At 38.0% G+C, this 19,686-nt stretch overlaps 1 protein-coding gene across 1 annotated transcript in view; it reads left to right on the top strand.

Annotated features, from left to right (window-relative positions):
• The window catches only part of R3HDM1 (R3H domain containing 1), a 140,314-nt gene that overhangs the window by 57,668 nt on the left and 62,960 nt on the right, over positions 1-19,686 (top strand). The window contains exon 17 of the mRNA XM_042782492.1: positions 10,163-10,286. Coding sequence (XP_042638426.1) covers positions 10,163-10,286 — 124 coding nt within the window. The remainder of the gene's footprint in view (positions 1-10,162; positions 10,287-19,686) is intronic.

Here is a 19,686-nt window from a genome sequence, read left to right as displayed (position 1 = left end):
ATAACAAAAAGACAGACAATCCAATTAAAAAATGGGCAGAAGACATGAATAGACACTTCACCAAGGAGGATATTCAAGCAGCCAACAAACGTATGAAGAAATGCTCACGATCATTAGCTATTAGAGAGATAGAAATGAAAACAACAATGAGATACCATCTTGCTCCAGCACTAATAGCAAAGTTCAACAAGACAGAAAATAACAAATGCTGGCGAGGATGTGGAGAGATCAGGACTCTGATACACTGCTGGTGGGACTGTAAAATGGTACAAGTACTGTGGAAAGCAGTATGGTAATTCCTTCAAAAGTTGGAATTAGAAGTACCATTTGACCCAGCCATTCCGTTACTAGGAAAATATCCTAAAGAAGTGAGAGCCATGACAAGAACAGACATATGCACACCTATGTTCGTCACAGCACTATTTACAGTAGCCGAAAGATGGAAACAACCTAGGTGTCCATCAACTGAGGAATGGATAACCAAACTATGGTAGATACAGACAAAGGAATACTATGCAACCCTAAAGAATAATGTAGAATCTGCAAATCACCACATAATGCAGATGAACTTGGAGGACATTATGCTGAGTGAAATAAGTCAATCACAGAAGGACAAATATTGTATTAGCCCGTTATTGTAAAAGTCAAGGAACAGTTTATGTATGGAAGGAAATTTTCTTTGTTGGTTACCAGGGCTGGGAGGGTAGGGTAGGGAACACTGTTAGCTAGGTAGAGATAAGTATTGATTTGGGTGAAGAGAAGGGCAATGTACCAAATGTAAGTGATCAACATGGTGGCATTGAGGAAGAGGAAGAGGAAGATGTAGAGAGGTACATGGGAGGTGTAGACAACAAAGATGAACCCCTTTGCACATGCAGTACTGCGTTGTCAGAGAAGGCAAACACGGGTATACAGATGGATAGGTGGGTGGACAGGCTGAACTATTACGTATGTCTATGCAGCGGGAAGGGTACTCAAGACCATGTATAGAGGTGGCAGGCCATGGTTCTATAGGTGTATTTGAATGTTCTGTAAGAATTCCCAGGGGTATAGTATGGCTGACAAAGAACAAGGTTGTAGTCACTTCTTTGTCACAGCCAGCTACCCACAGGGAGTGAGTAGTTGACCCTTTGGGCTCAGGACCGTAGTTGCAGGGGACATCAAGCTCAATTGGCAAAACATACTACACAAACCATTGTTCCACCTCCTACTTTGGTGAGTAGCAACTAGGATCTTAAAAGCTTGCAAGCAGCCATCTAGATGCAATGATGGATCTCTCCTTAACCAGAGCAGAGAAGAATGAAGAAAAGCAAAAATTCATGGATACAATCAGTCCTAACAACTGGTACACCATCCAGTCTACAGCCTATATGACTATGAGACCAGAATTACTAGGTGGTGCCTGGCTACCATTGTCAACCACTTGGATGGGGATCTATGTAGGAGATCCTGGATAGAGAGGGAGAACAATGTGGAACAAAACTCAAAATCATTTGGAAAAAAAAGGGGGGGGAGGGGACCAGTTTTGCTGGTCCAATAGAGCCTGGTGGAACCACTGAGACTATGGCCCCTAGCTGCCCATCAGGTCTGGAATTAAATGCACACCTGTGACTTCCAGCCAAGCAAAAGACAGGCATATGAGTTGAACATTTACCTGAAGTAGATCCACCCCTTGGAGAGAACAATCATGGGAGAAAGAAGGGCTGCTTATGCACCAGGAAACAGCTCAGGGGGGCAGGAGGACATGGAGGGATGGACACAGGGAAGAGGTAACTTTGGGGAGGAAGTGGGAGGGGAGCTGTTGCATTGTGGTAAATTGTGGTCAATGACATGAGACAAAGTGTATGTGAACTGCTGTATCGAAAGTGAATTTGCTCTGTAAATCTTCACCCATATCACAATAAAAGTAAATAAAGAAATAAAAGAAATTGGTGCCTATCCAGGCCTAGCCAAGTCAACACACAAACATAACTACCACAGTGCCCTAGCTCAGAAATAGGGGGGAGAAATAAAAACAATATTAGGCCAGTTTTCTGAAATAATCCATCAAAACTTGACCCTAAGGTCTTTGTACCAGGGAAACAGCTTCCACAAGGTGTTCATTTATTCTTAAGTAATACCAGTTAACTGTTTTCCTGTGCCTCAACTGTAAAGCTTTCTGCAAACACTCAGATTGTGTATAATGGATCTGTGAAGACACAAAACTGTTCCAGGGGAGACTTAGCAGAAAAAGTGAATGCCATTGTATTTTTAATAAAATCATAGTGTTTACTTCAGAGCCTTCTTCAGTTAGGGTATTTATAATTTTCCTAAGTTTATAAACAACTTCTAATTAGAAAGTCAGCATTATTTAAACTCATGTAAAATCTGTTTCAAATTCAAGCAATTTCCAAGCAAATTCACATTGCTTGGTTCTACAATTGAGGCCAATGGAAGCAGCAGTCAGGACATTAGACGATGTGTAGCACTGGGCAGGTCGGCTGCGAAGGAGCTCTTTCAAGTGCTGAGAAGCAAGTATGTCTCCTTGAGGACTAAGGTGCGCCTGACACAAGCCATGATATGATATGTCCAATCGCCTCCTATGCACGTGAGAGCTGGACAGTGAACAAGGAAGACCAAAGAAGAGTTGATGCTTTTGAGTTGTGGTGCTGGCGAAGAATGCTGAAGGTACCATGGAGTGCTAAAAGAACTAACAAATCTGTCCTGGAGGAAGTGCAGCCGAGATGCTCCTTGGAAGCGAAGATGGCCAGACGTCTTCTCACCTACTTTGGTCACATTGTCAGAGGGGACCATTCCCTGAAGAAGGATATCATACGTGGTAAGGTGGAGGGTCGATGAAGGAGGGGAAGACCTTTGACGAGGTGGATTGACACGGTGGCTGCGACAGTGGGCTCAAGTATAGCAAGGATCGTGGAGCTGGCGTGGGAGCGGGCGGTGTTTTGTTCTGCTGTACATGGGGTTGCTATGAGTTGGAAATGACTCGACAACACTTAACGACAACAACAACAAAATCTATTTATTATTATTTTTTTTAATGCAAAAGCTAGGTATTTCAGTAGCTAATAGCAGTATGATGATTAAGTGTTTTCTCATCTCCTAATTCTTTTAATACCTTTACTGTTTCTTTTCTGGTTCTCAATTTTATATTCCTCTATATTACTTATTTTTTTCCTCCTGGTTAATAGGAATAGCAGAACAAGAACCAGTCCAAATCTGCAGATTAAAACAACAAACCCATTAGTTAGATAATTTAGGAGAAAGAAGAAAAATTGTAACTTATGTTCAGAAAATAGACTGCTAAAACATCAGCAGCATTCCCATATGGATCTCATGATAATCTTTCAGTCCACTTAGTCCTCTGTAGTTGCTTACTGTTTCACCGGGTACTGGATCAGCTGCAGTCAGTGAACCCATCAGCTTCTATACCAGCATCCTGGAACTCTTGGTTCAGTCTAATGACATCCAGATTTAAAGTATCACGCCCTTTTCTTAAGTCCTTTTGGGGAGGTCTGGTGGTATAGTGCCTAAGGCATTTGACTGCTAACCAGAAGGCTGGTGGTTCAAACCCACCAGCCACTCCTCGGAAAGAATATTGGGCAATCTACTTCCAAAGTGATACTGCCTTGGAAACCCAAGGAGGGGGCACTGTGAGTCGGTTCCAACTCCATGGCAGTGGTTGCATTATTTTTTTTTCCCCTGCGTTAGAGTCCTTTTGAGGTGGGTGGGTGGGTGTGGATATTTTGGTCAAGTGTTTCAGCAAGTCAGCAAAGGTAGAAGCTTATCTGCCAATGACAAAACTTAGTATGACCATGATGTATTAATAATACCTTTTAAAAGTGAGAAGCAGAAAGTAATACAAAGCCAAATAAAGTCATTAAAAAAAAATAGTGGAACTTCCGATGAAATTTTCTCTAAATGTAATTTTAATCTCATTTGCAAAGAGTAATATAACACATGATAATCATGAGACATAATGGGATATATTAAGAATATACCAAGACTATCACGTTATTAGGGAGCTCTGGTAGCATAGTGGCTAAGACACTTGACTGCTAACCAGAAGGCTGGTGGTTCAAACCCACGAGCCACTCCTTAGAAGGAAGATGGGGCAATCTAATTCCGTAGTGATACTGCCTCGGAAACCCAAGGAGAGGTCACTATGAGTCGGGTCTGACTCGATGGCACATAACAACAAAAAAAACAATAACATCATGTTACTAAATATCTAAAATAATGAGAAAAATCCCACGGGTAAAAAATATGAATTCTCCAGTTAAATCATTGGATTTGATAATGCTAGACTGAAAAGAAACAAGGTTGTGACCAAGTTAGCAATTTAAAAAAGCAATAAAATCATGGCATAGTAGCGTGCACTGATTATCCAGTGTCAGGCAAAAACATAAGAAGAAACACTAGCATATAGATTTTTTTTTAACCCAACTGAGAATCAGGTGTTCCTCTTGATTTGACAACACGTTTCATGTAATTTATAAGCTAGTAAGTAAAACTTTTTAGCACTTTTCTCTTTATAAACAGAAAAAAATCTTTTGTGACTTTCCACAAAGTTTCAAATTGTCCATATAAGTCATTGAGAAACAATACCACAGAGCTTAAAGGTAAAAACTTTAGAATTTTTTTTTTAAAGCATGGGGCCTTGTTGGGAACTTACCCTTGCCTTCAAGGCAAATTGCACAAAGGATAAGCACAATTCTTGTTCATAAGCTGTTTTACACTAAAGCTGGCCAGACAGATAAAATTTGACTGTATGAAATAAATTCCCTTCTTAATAAGCCTTTTAAACTTTTTTTTTGTTGCATATCTCTTACAATACTCAACCAACAAACTCACTGCCATTGAGTCGGATCCGACTCATAGCGAGCCCTCGTGGGGTTTCCAAGGCAATATCACTGCAGAAGTAGATTGCCCACCCTTCCTTCCAAAGAGTGGCTAGTGGGTCTGAACTGTCAGCCTTCTGGTTAGCAGTCAAATGCCTTAGGCACTACTCTACCAGAGCTCCCATCTCTTATAGTGTAGCCCTTTAAATGGTAAAAATGAACACACTTATTAGTAAACCCAAATATGTATTTTTCTTCTTCTTCTTCTTTTTTTCTCTATGGAAGGGGCCCTGGTAGTGCAGTGGTCAAAGGCACATGACTGCCAACCAGGAAGTTGGTGGCACCTATCCACCAAGCTGCTCCAAGGGAAGAAATGAGGCAGTCTGTCCTTGCAAAGATTTACTACCCTGGAACCCCCATGGGGCATTTCTGCTCTGTCTTGCAGGTTCCCTGTGAGTTGAAACACTCAACAGCAAACTGGTCTGGTTTGATTTTCTCTGTAGCATAAAAAGTAAAAATTGTTTAACTTTTAAATTGTAATGAATATTTATTCACTCAATTTAATATCAGTAAGTTATCTAAAAGATCTTAGAAATTATTTTAAACCTGTATACTATAAAGCATCACTGTTGATGTTTGTTTACATTCTTTAAATTTTTATATAAACTTTTTACCATTTCTCATATTTTCCAACCAATGTGAGTTTAACCCTTTAAATTTTATCTACTGGTATTTGGAAATCACAAGAGTTTTTGCTCAGATGACCAATTCATGAAAGTAATTTCAAGTCTCTGGCTAGGGACAGAAGCATTTCCCCAGGCCTTTCTAAGTGAGTCTCATTGTAATTTCTATTTTGGCTTTTTAAGGTTCTGTAATAGAACATGCCCACTTCCTACACTTAATTTTCTGATCACAACAGTAAGATCTAAAACCAACCAAACCCACTCCATTGATTGAGTCACAGTGAGCCCCAACTGCCTCATCTTTCTCCTGCAGAGCGCGCCTGGTAGAGTTGAACCACCAACCTTTTTAGTTAGCAGCCCAGTGCCTCAGTCATATAACCACCAGAACTCCTTAAAGTAAGACAGTGTTTTTAAAATGTTCTTTTGGCTTAAAAGTCTACACATAGTTTGGGAGGGGTTCTTCAGAAGCTTTCCTAGAGCTACTTGACTTGAGAGCCTGGGGGTGAAAACTTGATTTCTGCCTCTGCCCTCACATTCACGTTCAAGAGTTAGTCATCCTGATTGATTTGCATGCATTCGAATTAGCCTAGGTATTTTGAAAAACAAAAGATAACCAATTTGTTTCATTTTTACTATTCTCTTAAAAAAAAAAAAAAACCTCTCTGCCATAAGATGATTCAGACTCATAGTGACCCCTGTTGGGTTTTCGAGGCTGTAAATCTTTACAGAAGTAGATTGTCCCATCATCCTTTTGCAGAGCAGTTGGGGGGTTTGAACCGCTGACCTTCCGGTTAGCAGCCAAATTCCTTATCCCGTACGCCACCAGAGCTCCTTAACTGTTCTCTTGGTAAGCAATTTGCTGTTTTGTTTTGTTTTTTTTATATCAAGACTTGGGAAAAAAACAAAGCTTTTTAGCCATTTTTTTCCTTCTAGGCTTGTCCTGTGCCTCTGGAGCTACTGGTTTCACTTTAAGACAAAATTGCATCTTTTCCTTAAATAAAACATTCCATTAACACCTAGCTTAAATTACTTGGAAAGATTTTGCTTTCAAGGTTGTGATAAACATAAAAAATCTTTTGTCAAAATGAGTTCCGTTTATTAATCCTCTGTAATGTTAGGACTATTTCATTCATAAGCCCTTATCATTAAAACCAAATAAGAATGAATTCTTTGAAGAAATAATATCACCTAATCTAATAATACCATCCAGAGATAAATATTATATTTTCATAGCTGTTTTTTATATGTTTCATAAGATTTTTAGAGAAAGCAATTTAGAATAAGTTTGTTTCTTTTTAAGGCCTTGTGTATTATACCAATCAAAATATCCAATTTATCATTTTCAGTGTACTTTCCAAGTGAACCAGTTTGTATTAAATTTTCTCAGCAGCTGTTGAAAGCCTAATTCATAAGAAGGTTCAAGAAGCAGTTTTATTTGGAGTTGAGGGTTAGAACAATCCCATGGCAGCGTACAGAAGAAGAACGGGGGGGGGGGGCTCAGATCAAATGCTCTTTCTAATTAAAATCAAAGTCCTTGAGACAGAAGCTCATCTACTTTGCTAGGTTACCCAACGCAGATTTCATCTAGGTGGACGCCATCTTGAGTGAGAATCCTGTACTCACTGGGTCTCTGAACTTAATTTAAAATACAGACTTACAAGGTCTCTGCTTGTGTTTTTCTTCTGATTTTTTTTTTACTGGCAATTAATAACAGCATAATGTTCTTAAAACAGCACAACACAAAACAAGGCAACACTACACATATACAAGTAGTTACATAATTTCAAGCTGTTTCAGTTAGGTCAACCTATCTTAAAATTACCAGAGATCTCAGATCCAGTCCAAGAACTTTGTTCCAAATTAGGACAAGTAACCCTTATCTTAGAGGTATACACTGACTTTCTAAAGACTCCCTTGGTAATTGCACACCAACATCCAAAACCCACTGCCATCAAGTCAATTCCAACTCATAGCCACTCCCCAGTTGGGTTTCTGAGGTGGTAAATCTTTACAGAAATAGATTGCCCAGTCTTCCTTCAGTGGAGTGGCTGGTGGGTTTGAACCGCCAGCCTTCTGGTTAGCAGTCAAATGCCTTAGGCACTGCACCACCAGAGCTCCTTTGCCAACATCCATTGTATGAAAAAACAGTGGAACCCATAACGCTTATATATGTAAGCCACTGGAGTACTTGAGAGAGGTCCAGCCTGATCTTCAGCTGTGACATTCCTCAACTAATGTGTTTCCTAATGCACAACAACCTGTGCGTTCCCTTAACTAGCACAAATAGAGACAGCTTTACCAAAGTTCAGCACATGTAATTTCTCTTGAAATTTATAAATCTGCAGGTATAATCAAGCCCTCCTATTAGTGCTAAAACACAGTCTTCAGCCATATGCTCGAGCCACATCCAAGATCATAGGCAGTCTTACCTGTACCTGAAGATGACAGTTGCCAGCAACAAATAGAAAATGTTCCAGGATGTCTGAACAGTTCTCAAGGGGAAAAACACAAAGCAAGCCTGTAAACAGGTCAGACAAAACTAAACTGGTGGAATCCCTCCGTAACTTCAAAGAGCTCTACACAGAGAAATGAAGCTTGAGATCTAGAGGTTATTTACCTGACAGCAGTTATTTACCTGGCAGCCACTCACTGAGAAATTCATGGGGCAGTGGACCCAAATAGCCCTGCTTACACTGAAGCCTGGTCCTAAGTCCTTGAGAGAAGCTGTAGACAGTACACCTTCAGTTGTACTGCTGCCACCAAGAAATACCATAGAGCAACATCACAGAGTCTGCTTACGTGAATCAAAAGAGATTGACTGAGGGACAGAGACCATCTGGACCCAGAAGATGTCCATTCATAGTGAAAATGGACACTCTGCCGGACAGTGAAGAAGACGTTTTTGTACGGTTGGAGCAGGAACTGAAAGTTATAAAATCATAATTGGTGAAAGGCAGCAGAGTCAAAGTCAGGATATCTGAAAGCAAGGATAGGTGTATTACATGTATATGGGGTTGAATGGTTAAGGGTACGGAATTACAGGTATATGTGGTATTCAGTTTGTTATAGGATGATCAAAGGACAATGACAGGACAGGTTTTGTGGGGTCCATTGTAAAGATAAATTGATAGTGCTGTGCGTCAAGATCCTTTAGGATGTAAGCAGTCACGTCTTGCATCTGTTTGACCGTAGTGGAAAGACCCAGTGGAAATAGATTGTGAGATTCTGCACCTGCCAGACCTCAGAGAAAAAGAATGTCTCCTTTAGAGTATATGCTTAGGTCAGCATCAAGGATGGGTTGGTATCAAGGTTAGAGGAACTGCTTTTAGAAAACACAGCTTTAAAATCAACATGGATTCAGCAAGACTCGTGTTAAGATTTTAAAATGGAAGTAAGTCTCCACTTTCAGACTGCTCTATTTATATGCACCAAGTGCCTCTGATTTTAAGCTCTCATCCATGTATGTTCTAATGTTGTAAAGACTGAAAAATTGTGTGGTGTGACCAATAAATGAATTAATGATTCTGTAAACTTGGGAGATCCTTGGCTTATAACTGATCTAGGAATTCTTATTTCCAGATGAGGTAGACACTCTTAAAATCTCCACCAATTTTTTCTTTTTAGCAGTAACCCAGTCAGAAAAGCAGAACCCATGAGCCTCATAAAGTTAACTACATACCTCTACATCACTGGGTTAATTGTTTATTCTTCACTCTAAAATTAGGTCAGATTAAGAGAAATTTACAACTGATATAAATAGCTCTGGAATGAAATTGAATGAAGCCAGTCTTACCAGCATTTTAATTTGCATTAGAAATATGAGAACAATTTAAAAATGGAACCAGTGGCATGATTCATTAGTGTGTGAATAGATGTACTCGTTTATTTATACATAATACTATTCGGCAGTTGAATGGAATGAGCTAGTGATACATGTGTAAATAAAAAAATGCTAATTTTAAAAATTAAGTTGCACAGTTATACATAATAGAGTAACTAACATAAATGTAAATTTTTAAATATTCACTACTACTATGTTTATAGATGGAAGCTCTGATAGCGTAGTGCCTAAGGCACTTGACTGCTAACCAGAAGGCTGGCAGTTCAAACCCACCAGCCACTCCTTGGAAGGAAGGTTGAGCAATCTACTTCCGCAGTGATAGTGCCTCAGAAACCCAAGGAGGGTTCGCTCTGAGTCGGGTCCAACTCGAGGGCACATAACAACAACAACAACAGTGTTTATAGATTAATAGATATACAGTAAAATTTTAAAAAACATGCACAGGATTACTATAGGTTAATGGTTTTTCTGTGGAAGGTAGAGCAAAGAGATGTTGGGGTGGACCTTTAACTTTCTTGGTACTGTTTCTTCTCATAAAAGAAATCTGAAAACCAATATGATAAAAAAAATAATTAAAACTACTAAATCTGATTGCTGGACTAATGGGTGTCCTTTATGTTAACTGTATGTTTGAAATATTTTTTAAATTTTTTCAATTAAATTTAAAGCTAAGCTAATCCATTTTCAGATGGTTAGTATTGGCAGGAATTATTACTCATTACATTCTGATGTTCCTCACAGAATAAAACATTTCTATTGCAATAAAAATTGATTTTTTTTTCTCCCTGCGTTTATAATCCTAGATGCCAGCTTGTTACTGTGCTCCAGGCCACTATCACTCTAGTCAGCCTCAGTATCGCTCAGTCCCTTCTGTCCACTATAGTTCACATCTTAACCAACCACTGCCACAGCCTACACAACAGACAGGTGAGTCGTACTTCTTATGTCATGAATTCTTAGCTGTGCCTCTTGCTTTTCTAACATCCAACTTTGTTTCGGTTTTACTGTTAAGATACTACCAAACTCAGTCTGACTATGAAGGATCTCAGATATGTGCCTACTTATGCATATGCAAACCACTGAAATTGAGAGCATCGGTAAATGTTGGCATCCACCAGAAAATACCACACTTTCAGGTTTATTTGCTAAATTTAAGGTGGGGAGCCAAATGAGAAAATTCTACCAGGCCAAACAATGTGGTGAGCAACGGCCCTTTCTCACTGCCATTGTAGTTGAAACCATCTTTGCTTCCTGGTAATGGAGCTGTGATAATAGCAGGAGAGAGGGGTCCACATGGCAAGATGTCTTCTGAATGGCTAACCAGAGCAAGAACCAAAATCTCCTTGATTCAGAGCTCTCACATAGTGATGATATTTTGATATATTAGTCTCAATAGAAATGCCTTTAAAAGAAACAATGTTCTTACACATTTTTTTGTTTTCTTTTTCAGTTTGTTGATTGTGTAGTCAAACATGATTTTCAAACCAAATACAGTTTCATACTAGAGACCAAAACTCAACATTCTTTTCTTTTCCCCTTTTCAAATTTTCCTCATTGATTTAGTGAAAACAACTGTGATTTCAGTGTAAAACCTTACTAATTTTACTGAACTCATAATGCTTCCAACTCATTGTGTACTTCTGTCCCTGATGTTTAACAAGGTACTTGTATAGCCTTTCATGATCCTAGGAGTTGAAGTACAATTTTTTATTATTGTTACTGATTTCTTTTTATTGGAACTTTTTACGCTGCTTGTCACTGTTCGCAGTTCTTAGATCATGTCAGCATGACTCAATGTTGCAACATAAACCTCTCCCTCCACTGAGGTGGATTATGGTCTTGTTATCGTGTGGAACTCTTAAGGTCGCCACAAGCTCAGGAGGAGAAACACCTTTGCACTGGGCAATCTGGTGAAAAGTTCTTTCTTCTAGCTCGTGCAGAGTTTTCTTTGATCATTGTGACTCATCAACTCTCTCTGTACTATCTGATTCTTAGTTATTACGGTTGCAGGAGAGCTTCAAGACCCTAATCTTTCACTCTTGGGACTTGTTTTATACTTAATATGTAGATTCTTTCTTTTTCACATGTTACTAGTCCAGTATTATATATGTGATAAATGTTCTACCAAAGGATATTGAATATGAACATTGTTCCTTATAGCCAAGTTAGAGTCTGTCCTCTGTCTCAAATATGACTCCCTTTAGTTTCAGGTTTAATAAACCTCAAGTTTAATACATTCTGCTTCAAGTAATATGAACTAGGATGGATATGCTCTAATTTGGAAATATGTCAAAAGTTGTTTATACATAGGAACCAAGATTTTGGATCATTAGCTTTAAGCATATTGTTGTTTCATTCTAATATAAATGATTTTCTGAGTTTTCCTGGGCCATAAGTGACTGACTTTTCATACTGTTTTTGTCTTGGTTTTTTTCCTCCCAAAATTATGATGCAAATGCTGGTGTCCATGTAGTGGCACAGTGGTCAAAGCACTGGACTGCCAACCTATGGTCTGCAGTTCAAACCACCAGCCCCTCTCCATAGAAGAAAGATGTGGCAGTCTCCTTCCATAAAGATTATAGCCTTGAAAACCCTATGGAGCAGTTCTACTCTGTCCTATTAGGTTACTATGAGTCAGAATTGAAACAAAGACATTTAATTCAGAGGTAGGACCAGTCTGTTACTGTAAGCGCATCTCCCTAGAAAATACTCCACTTACTGGAAGATGACAGGAGATGCCCCTCTTTTGACTGGGGAAGAAAAACCTGTGTGACAGACAGCTTGTGTTTATCGTCAGTGATAATTTGTGGGGCTTTCTCTAATGCTAGTTGTAATAAGAAAGAAGGAAACAATACATAGGTCAGATTGAATCTGGATAGTGCATGTTCAGAAAAGAGTGGTGTCTTTGGATAGTTTTTGACACTGTGTCTGAATCTTCCAAGTTACTCTTATACTTTATAACTAGAGATTTTCCTTTTAGTTATATTATGTAATATCCTCTTAATTTGTAGCTTAAACTAGTTGAATCTCGTTCAGTTTGAAAAGTAAAAGAGAAGTTCTCTAAGCTCCTTACCTGAATGGCAAAGACATTTTTTATACTAATAAGTGTAAACAGTTACAGTACCAACTCTTGTGTTGGTAATTGTATTGAACTTTTTTTATATAGAATTAGTAAGGATATGAACTCTAAAATCAAAAATTTGCTATTTGAAGACTTTTATAGTTAGGTAATGGTTATTTTTCATGTTAATCCTTACAGAATAGTATGTATTTATGGTGTGTCCTGCTAGAAAAGTAAAATGTACTCGAAAACAAATGAGACAAGTTTTTGTTTTGGGTTTTTTTTTTTTTTTTAACAGATTTATGACAATTTCCACCTCCGTAATTTACATTATTGTATGTAAACATAGTGCTTTCAGGAGTTCTTTTGGACATTTTTCGCGTATTTTCCTACATTCCACCATACCAGTGGATTAAAATGAGAAATAAGTTGTCATGGCTCTTATATTTTTATTTCCTGTCAGACAACCCTTGGCCACCAAACAAAATGTCAAGAAGCTTGTTATTTTCTTTTATTACATAAGACAGTAGAGCTAATTAAACTTAAGGAAATTTTGCCCTAAGTTAACCTCAGTTGAGTCAACTATTCTTCTTAGACCAGATAGAGATAGAGTATGGGTAATAGAAATACAGGATTTGCTGTTTTCTCCCTTCTGGAGGTGGAAAGAGTTGAAGAAATATCTGGAGGATAAAATGCTCCTATCCATGTGTGCCAGCAGACCACAGGATTACTGATTTTCTTGATAATAAACCTCCATGTATCTTGGGGACTGAACTGAAATCAGTACTAACATTACTGCTGGGAATGAGTATACCAGTCTTTTGTTATGGATCCGAAACTTCCAACCATGCTTATTCAGAACAGGGTTGAGTGAACCCCTATCAGCAGAAACAAGAAATTCTGGTGCTGGCTACGAAGGCTTTTAAAACAATTATATCACAGGAAAGAAAACCAAATTAGGAATCAGATCCTGACAGCCCCATTTGGTTTTACCTGCTCTTAGAGATACTACTTAAGCTCCTACATTTCAGTTTATTCACTTTCAAAGTGGGGATGTTTTACTGTGCCATATAGCAAAATCGTGGAGTCTGCTTAAATAAAAGCAAAAGAGATTTATTGAGGGATAAAGGTCATCTGGAGCAGGAGGACGTCCAGATTCATAGAGCGAAGGTGGCTGCTCCACTGGACAGTGGGGTAGAAAACATTTTTGTACAGTTGGAATAGGAACGAAAAGTTGCAAAATCATAATTGGCTGAAAGAGGAGTCAGAGGCAAGATATCTAAGAGGTAGGGATTTAGCAGAAATAGGTAATACATATGTGGAATTACATAATTGGTTAAGGATACATAATTGCAAGCCTGCATGCTTTCAGTTTACTACAGGATGGTCACAGGATAAAGGCAGGATAGGTTTTTCAGGTAACCTGTTACTAAAATTGCTTTCTCACTCCTGTCTGTTTCTGAAGGTCTGTTGTAAAGATACATTGATAATGCTGTGCATCAGGATCCTTTGAGTATAAGCATCACATCTTGCATCTTTTGACCACAGTGGAATGAGTCTTTGGGAATAGATTGTGATATCTTGCGCTTGCCAGACTCAGAGAAAAAGAATGTCTCCTTTATAGTAGTATATGGTCAGCACCAAGGTTAGGTCAGCATGAGAGTTAGAGGAACTGCTGTTAGAAAAGGCAGCTTTTAAATTCAGCATGGGTTCTAGGCTCATGTCAAGACTTTAAAAATGAATAAAGGCTCTACTTTGAGACTGCTCTATTTACAGACACCAGGTCCCTCTGATTTTAACCTCTCATACAACTCTTGAAACCTCTTTTTACTCCAGAATTCCATAATTCTGGGTTTATCCCATATGAGTAATTTTTAGATTCAGAAAGGATAGATGGTTAGAAATTGGTCTATAGTAGCTTAGCAATTTTTTGTCAATAACTAAAGTCATGCAAGCACCAATTTCAAAAGATCTGTTTACCTCCCAGTTGTAGTAATAGAAATTTATTATCTTAATCATTTACCATAACATTTACAGCTTGAATGCTATAAAGTACATTATATGTAAGAAGCTCAGACTATAAAGAAACTTTTCCCGCAGGTAGTAATTGTAGCAAAGATTTTGGGTTCATGAAGCCCTGGATGTTTTCTGTGTAGCTGCTTTCATTCTTATAGCTCTTTTGACCAGTTTGCAGCTTTACCATGTATGTTTAATATTTTGCAATAATTGGCCTTGTTCCTGAGCTGTTGGATTTGGGGCCGTAGCACTGTCTGAGAGGTTTACATTTCTCACAGTGAACCGGTCTCTTTTTCAGCTGCTTCCTGGCTGCTTTTTACTCAGGTTTCCACTGCTTTTTTTTTTTTTTTCTTTTTCTTTTTCTTTATAAATTGCTGTATTAAGGTAGTAACATTTGCTTATATTTTCCATTAATTGTAATGCCTTTTAATCATGCCTCATAATAAAACAAAAGGGATTTGAATTTAAATGACAAACTTGGCTTAATCTAATTTGCCTTTAAAAATTTGTAAAAGCTATTGCTTCAGTTTTTTTTTTTTTTTTTTTTCCAAAGCAGATTTGGATGGCAGATTTGGTTTGGAGCTTATCTAAATGTTTAATATCTTAAGCATGCCAAACTCATTAACAAAAGTTAAATATATCTCTTTCCCTCTTGCTACATAATTTTTTTTAGACATATTATTATACATTAAAACATACCATAAAATGAACTTAACATACCTAAATGCATTTGAAGCTACTTGGACTCCTCCAAGAAAAACAGAACCCATTACTGTTGAGTGAGTTCCAACTCACGGCGACCCTATGTGTTACAGAATAGGACTGCGCTCCATAGGGTTTTCTGGTCCGTAATCTTTACAGAAGCAGAGTGTCAGGTCTGTCTGCAGCACTCCTGTGTGGGTTTGACACACAGGAGTGCTGTAGAAGACAGACCTGACAGTCTTTCAGTTAGTAGCTAAGCACAAGCTGTTTGCACCACCCACTTGGGTTCCTACCACTGATACAATTCATTTTTTTTTTCCCAGCTACACTCTTAAACATCTGTTGAGATCAAAATGATTCTGTGAAACTACATATAATTTTAGTTTTGCAACCAGTTGATTAATTCAAAGTAGCAATAATGCTATGTCTTTCAGTCGTAGCTTTCCAAATAACTTACAACCATGTGGTTGCAAATTGATTAACCTTTGTTATCAGCAGATTATGGTAGGGTCCTGACAAGCCACACTATAGGAAGAACATTTTAAGATAACCACTCACTAATGTGCTCAGCATATTGGGGTCAATTTAGAAGTAATTTAAGGTGTAAAAGGGAGCTCTGGTGGTATAGTACTTAAGGCATTTGACTGCTAACCAGAAGGCTGGTGGTTCAAACCCACCCACCACTCCTTAGAAGGAAGATTGGGCAATCTACTTCCATAGAGATACCACCTCGAAAACCCAAGGAGAGGTCGCTATGAGTCAGAACCAACTCGACACCAGTGAGTTGTTTTGGTTTTTGTTGTAAGGTATAAAAGGCAAGGAAGGAAGAAACAGGCCCATTTGGGTGAATGGGGGAAGAGGGTAGTGATGAGGGATTTAGCTTTGTCAAACAGAGATTCTAGGCACAGAGTCAGAAGTTTTCTTTACAGACGACTTTTGGCCCAAGTTACAGGAATTTTGTACTTGTATTGCTAGGTGGTGGCTCTGGCTAACCATGTTTCTTTCTGTTTTCACTGATTCTGTGAGCATTTCTTAGTATATTATATGATCAACACAGACTCAGTCAATATGTAATGCCTATAAGTCCACCTATTTCCCTTTTCCCTCCTCCATTAATCTGCTGCCACTGAAATCTGAAGCCAAATATATCTGGTAAGTACCCATACCTTGAGTTACATAGACTCTTTCATAAGGTAGTCATTTAAATAGCTGAGAGCTATAACCTCTGTGTGGCTCTTTTTTATTAGAATTACTGTGTGTGTGTGTATATATATATATATATATATATATATATATATATATATAGGCATAGGATGGGAGAGCAGGGGGTTATAGAGGAGAGAACACAGTGGAAGCGCGATGACTATTCTGTTTTCCTCTAAAAAATGGGGCTAGCCTTGAACTTGCCAGCCCCATTGAAATAGTACCGTAGTTATAAGATGGGCCAGGATAATAAGCTTTGGATTTTGATGATTTGGGAATAGCTCTCCTAAGCTGTCTTATAGGTGCCTACTTAAAGTAAACTTACCAGAGTTTGCAAAATGTCTTATCATTAAATTACTTAAAGAGAGGAAAAAAAAAAAAAACCTACCATCACAGTGCTTCTGCTGCACATAAGTCCAATCTTAAAAAAAATAATAACTGCTCTAAACAGTTCTTCAATTGTTTCTTTTATCTTAATGATTATATCTAATCCATTTTATTAAGATTGCTTTCTTTAACCCAGATGCTAGTTTAGGTCGACTATATAAAATTAAACTAGCCTATTAGAAGCCTATGCAATACTTTTCTGCTGAACACTGTACTTCCTTCATGTCTCTTCTCTGTTGAAGTGAGAGTTAAAAATAGAATATTCTTTGTAGCCCTCCAGGGAAGTGCTTGAGCCATCAATTTATATTGCCCTAGTTCTTTCAGCTTGCAGAATTGATTGTGCTTTCCTTTGAAAGTGTGGGAGAAATGGATAATATAGCAACAGTGCAGCCTTTAACAAAGTAGAATGACAGTGTCAAGTAACACCTATATTGAGGATATAGATGTCCATTTTGTTGTTAGTATCATTTACTGTTGGTATTACTTGCTTTACGAAATAGAATGGTTTCCCACAATAAGGACACAACTTCTGTAACAGGTATCTTGTTTTCCTCTAACTTCCCGATTAAATCCGAATAAATCAAAGGAGGAGATTTTATATATATATATATATATATATATATATATAGTGTAATATTGGGTATCAGGATACCAGAATTACTCTTCTTGAAGCATTTTTTAAAACCTAATGGTACTTTTCATTTTCTAGAAACTACTTCATCTTTCCTAACCCTGAACCTTCTCCCTCTTTTCCAGATCATTGGATTATTTTCTCATACTTGGCAGTCTTCAGACTATACTTTTGAAACATATCAGAACTATGTTCCCCTCTTCCTTTTGAATGAATATTTAGATAATGAACCTGAACCACAGTGCCACTTCTCTAATAAGTGCCACTCCCAGCCACCTTTAAACAAAGGTTCAGAGGAATTTGTGAGCAACTTTAACAGTTCTTTAAGATGTAAATTTTGTTAAGTTACATAAAACAAGGTGTGCCTGTAATTAGATGATGCTTTATCTTGATACTAAATTATTTTATTAATGATTTTGCTTGCATAGATAATAGATTCTTATCTTTAACTGGATTAATAGAATTATGTTATAGGGTTTTTATTTTGGTGTGTGTGTGTGTGTGTGTGTGTGCTTTCCAACTAAATATTTCTGGTTTACCTCATAGTCATAGTAACTTTAACCCATGCAAATCCCACTGTCTTATTTCAATAGAGAAAATCCAGTAATCTCCCAGCACTCTAATACTAATACTCTAGTATTCTGTTCTTTAGAGAGTACATGCCAAAATTACATGATTTTTAACCACTTACTAGAAATGTGTTTGTTGTAGTTACTGGGTTGAGTGGTCAGACATATCATAACTTCTGGGAAAACAGTTCTTGGTACCTGTCTTAATGCCAGTTAGAATGTCCTTCCTAGGGTACTAGTTGTGTAGATTATTAAATGTTAAATGATGCTTTTAGTTGTGATAGCCTTAGCAAGGTTCCTTGGGCTCTGAAGGCTTCCTTCCCAATATGGTTCATTAAATAAGCAGTGTTTGGGAGTTTTCTGCCTCAAATATAAACATGAATGGAAAGCCACTCAGCATTTAGAAATGAGCCATTGCTTCACAGAACTTCAACCATGAAACAGAACAGCCTCCCTTTGCACACAAGGTATCCAGGTTAAAACTGGCATTGCTCTACCAAGTGAAGGCTCACTTCTTGGCAAAAGCAACCTGACTTTGTGGAAAAGAGAGCTGACATCTAAAGAACCCTAAAGTGTAACATCAGTCAGTTTATGAAAATTCTGCTAGCAAAATCTTCAGAGACTTTTCGGGACTATAACAACAGAGTATACATTTTGAGCAAAAGCAACCTTTGAGGCAAAACAGCAAAGCTAAAAACTGAAGAGCCCAAATCACAATAAAAATTTAAAAATAAATAAAAACTAAAAAGGAACATTACAAATTGACATGGAAATAAGACATGGAACAAAGAGAGAGAGAGTAGAGGGACACGAGACCCAAAATACATCACCATGGAAGCCTCTTCTTCACCTTTCCCATTGTTCTGTACATGTGGAGTCTAGTAATAACAAAGCAAGGAAGTGAAACCTTGAAATACAGAGGTCACAAAGCATGCATCTTGGGAGTATTGGGCCGAACAAGTAAAGAGGACTGCCCCAGGGAGAGGACATTGTAGGCTAACCATATAAACTCTTTACACCTGGTCTTTGTTTAGCCCCAGTTCATGTAAGTTACCATTTGATCTAACTGCTCAACAACTTTTCACCATGATACCTCTTCTGGATAACAGTGCTTATGCTCACAGATAATCTTAGATTCAGAGAATAAAGAGTTTCCTGGTTGATTGGCTATATTTCAGTAATTCTGTGTTTTCCAGTAATTAAATTTATATTGAAACTTAAGGTACATTAGAAGGGAGCTCTGGTAGCATAGTGCCTAAGGCACTTGACTGCTAACGAGAAGGCTGGAGGTTCAAACCCACCAGCCACTCCTCGGAAGGAAGATTGGTCAATCTACTTCGTAGTGATACCACCTGAGAAACCCAAGGAGAGGATGCTATGAATCAGGTCCAACTCGATGGCAAATAACAACAAGAAGGTACATTAGAAGTTAAGGTAGGTTCAAAAGACAGTAAAGTCTTCATTAACCAAAACTCTTAGAAAATGGAAGGAAGCCAGATGTTTAGTGCCCTGCTTATTTGAGCAGTTTCACTGTAATGTTCCTTCTGCTTAAACATTTGTCCCTGAAAAATCTTTCTAAAGTATAGGTAAACTTTTGAATGAGACTACTGGATTCAAATCCTAGTTATACCACTTAACAGCTGGTGACCTTGGACAAGATGGGAACTTCTCTGTGCCTTTGTTTCTTCATTTGAAAAATGGGGATAACAGTTATACCAAGTCATAAAATTGTGAGCACTAAATGACTTAATGTACATT

Source organism: Orycteropus afer, unplaced genomic scaffold (assembly GCF_000298275.1).
Source record: "Orycteropus afer afer isolate SDZICR_OR568_19922 unplaced genomic scaffold, OryAfe1.0 scaffold00342, whole genome shotgun sequence".
Classification (NCBI taxonomy): Eukaryota; Metazoa; Chordata; class Mammalia; order Tubulidentata; family Orycteropodidae; genus Orycteropus; species Orycteropus afer.
The sequence above is the reverse complement of the archived record's forward strand: the minus strand, read 5'-3'. Positions and strand labels throughout refer to the sequence as shown.